Source organism: Otolemur garnettii, unplaced genomic scaffold, assembly GCF_000181295.1.
Source record: "Otolemur garnettii isolate 467f Iridium unplaced genomic scaffold, OtoGar3 scaffold00026, whole genome shotgun sequence".
NCBI lineage: Eukaryota > Metazoa > Chordata > Mammalia > Primates > Galagidae > Otolemur > Otolemur garnettii.
This window is the reverse complement of record NW_003852421.1, coordinates 13890121-13891360: the sequence shown is the minus strand read 5'-3', so window position 1 is coordinate 13891360 and position 1240 is coordinate 13890121. Positions and strand designations below refer to the sequence as shown.

At 34.2% G+C, this 1240-nt stretch overlaps 1 protein-coding gene across 2 annotated transcripts in view; it reads left to right on the top strand.

Moving 5' to 3' along the window:
- NUP153 (nucleoporin 153) overlaps window positions 1-1240 on the top strand; it is an 86616-nt gene that overhangs the window by 37250 nt on the left and 48126 nt on the right. For both annotated transcript variants that reach the window (XM_023512295.1, XM_003788324.3), the window contains exon 9: window positions 401-547. In XM_023512295.1, the coding sequence (XP_023368063.1) occupies window positions 401-547 (147 nt within the window). The remainder of the gene's footprint in view (window positions 1-400; window positions 548-1240) is intronic.

The following is a 1240-nucleotide window of genomic DNA, read 5'->3' as shown; positions in this document are numbered from 1 at the left end:
AGTCTCCTGCCTCTGCCTCCCAAGTAGCTGGGACCACAGGTGCCCACCACAACGCCCGGCTGTTTTTTGGTTGCAGCCATCTTTGTTGTTTGGCAGGCCTGGGTTGGATTTGAACCCGCCACCTTAGGTATATGTGGCTGGCGCCTTAGCCACTTGAGCCACAGGCACCAAGCCTGTATCTGCATTTTTATGTATATGTGCATGTAAATAAATAGATGCATAACCTTGGTTCCACTATCAGTTTTTCTTCTCAGTTATTTGTTTGTATCTCTTGGATATTTCTCTAATAAATACTTATGGTTTCTAGGTCACATTACCTATTGTCACATAATTTTTAGATACAAGTCATTGATTTATATGAAAACAAAATGTTTGTCCTTGATTTCTGTTTACTTATAAGGTGGATTCTCAGTATCCTCCTGTTCAGAGACTTATGACCCCAAAGCCAGTATCGATAGCAGCAAATCGAAATACTTACTTTAAACCATCTTTGACCCCATCTGGTGAATTAAAGAGGACTAATCAAAGAATAGACAAAAAGTACAGAGTAAGTATATGTGTATTTTCACCAGTCTTTGAATATTGATTAGAATGAATAAAAATGATATAAAATATGTGTAATTTACCATTGTATTCTAGTAACTGTATAACACATAGTTCATAAATTATGATTTACATAATCATAGTGATGATTATCAATTGGTACACCTTTAAAATAGCTGTTACCTTGATCAAATCCTAAGTTAGTATTTACTAGTAAGTATTAGCATATATTCATTGTCTAGATTGAATAATTTTGGCTCATTTGCTTTATCCATATTTCTTGTTTATGTTGTTGACCTGTCTGAACCTAAATGTCTTATTCCAGCTACGAAAATTAATATTAATTTCTTAGCATTATCTAATATCTAGTCCTTGTTTAAATGCTTTTTATAGCTGCTATTTTAATCAGGATCCAAGTAAGGTTCAAATAATTGCTTTTGGTTTTATTTTTTCAGACCTCAAAACTTTACCTTGGACACATTGGTTTTTGTTCTTTTTGAAATAATTCACATACCATACGGTTTGAGTTTTTAGTTGAGTAGTTTTATAATATTTGTAGGTTAGCTATTTAGCTATCACCGGAGTCAGTTTTATTTATTTTTTTGAGACAGAGTCTCACTTTGTCACCCTTGGTAGAGTGCCATGGTGTCACAGCTGACAGCAATCTCAAAGTCCTGGGCTGCCTTTTTTTTTTTTT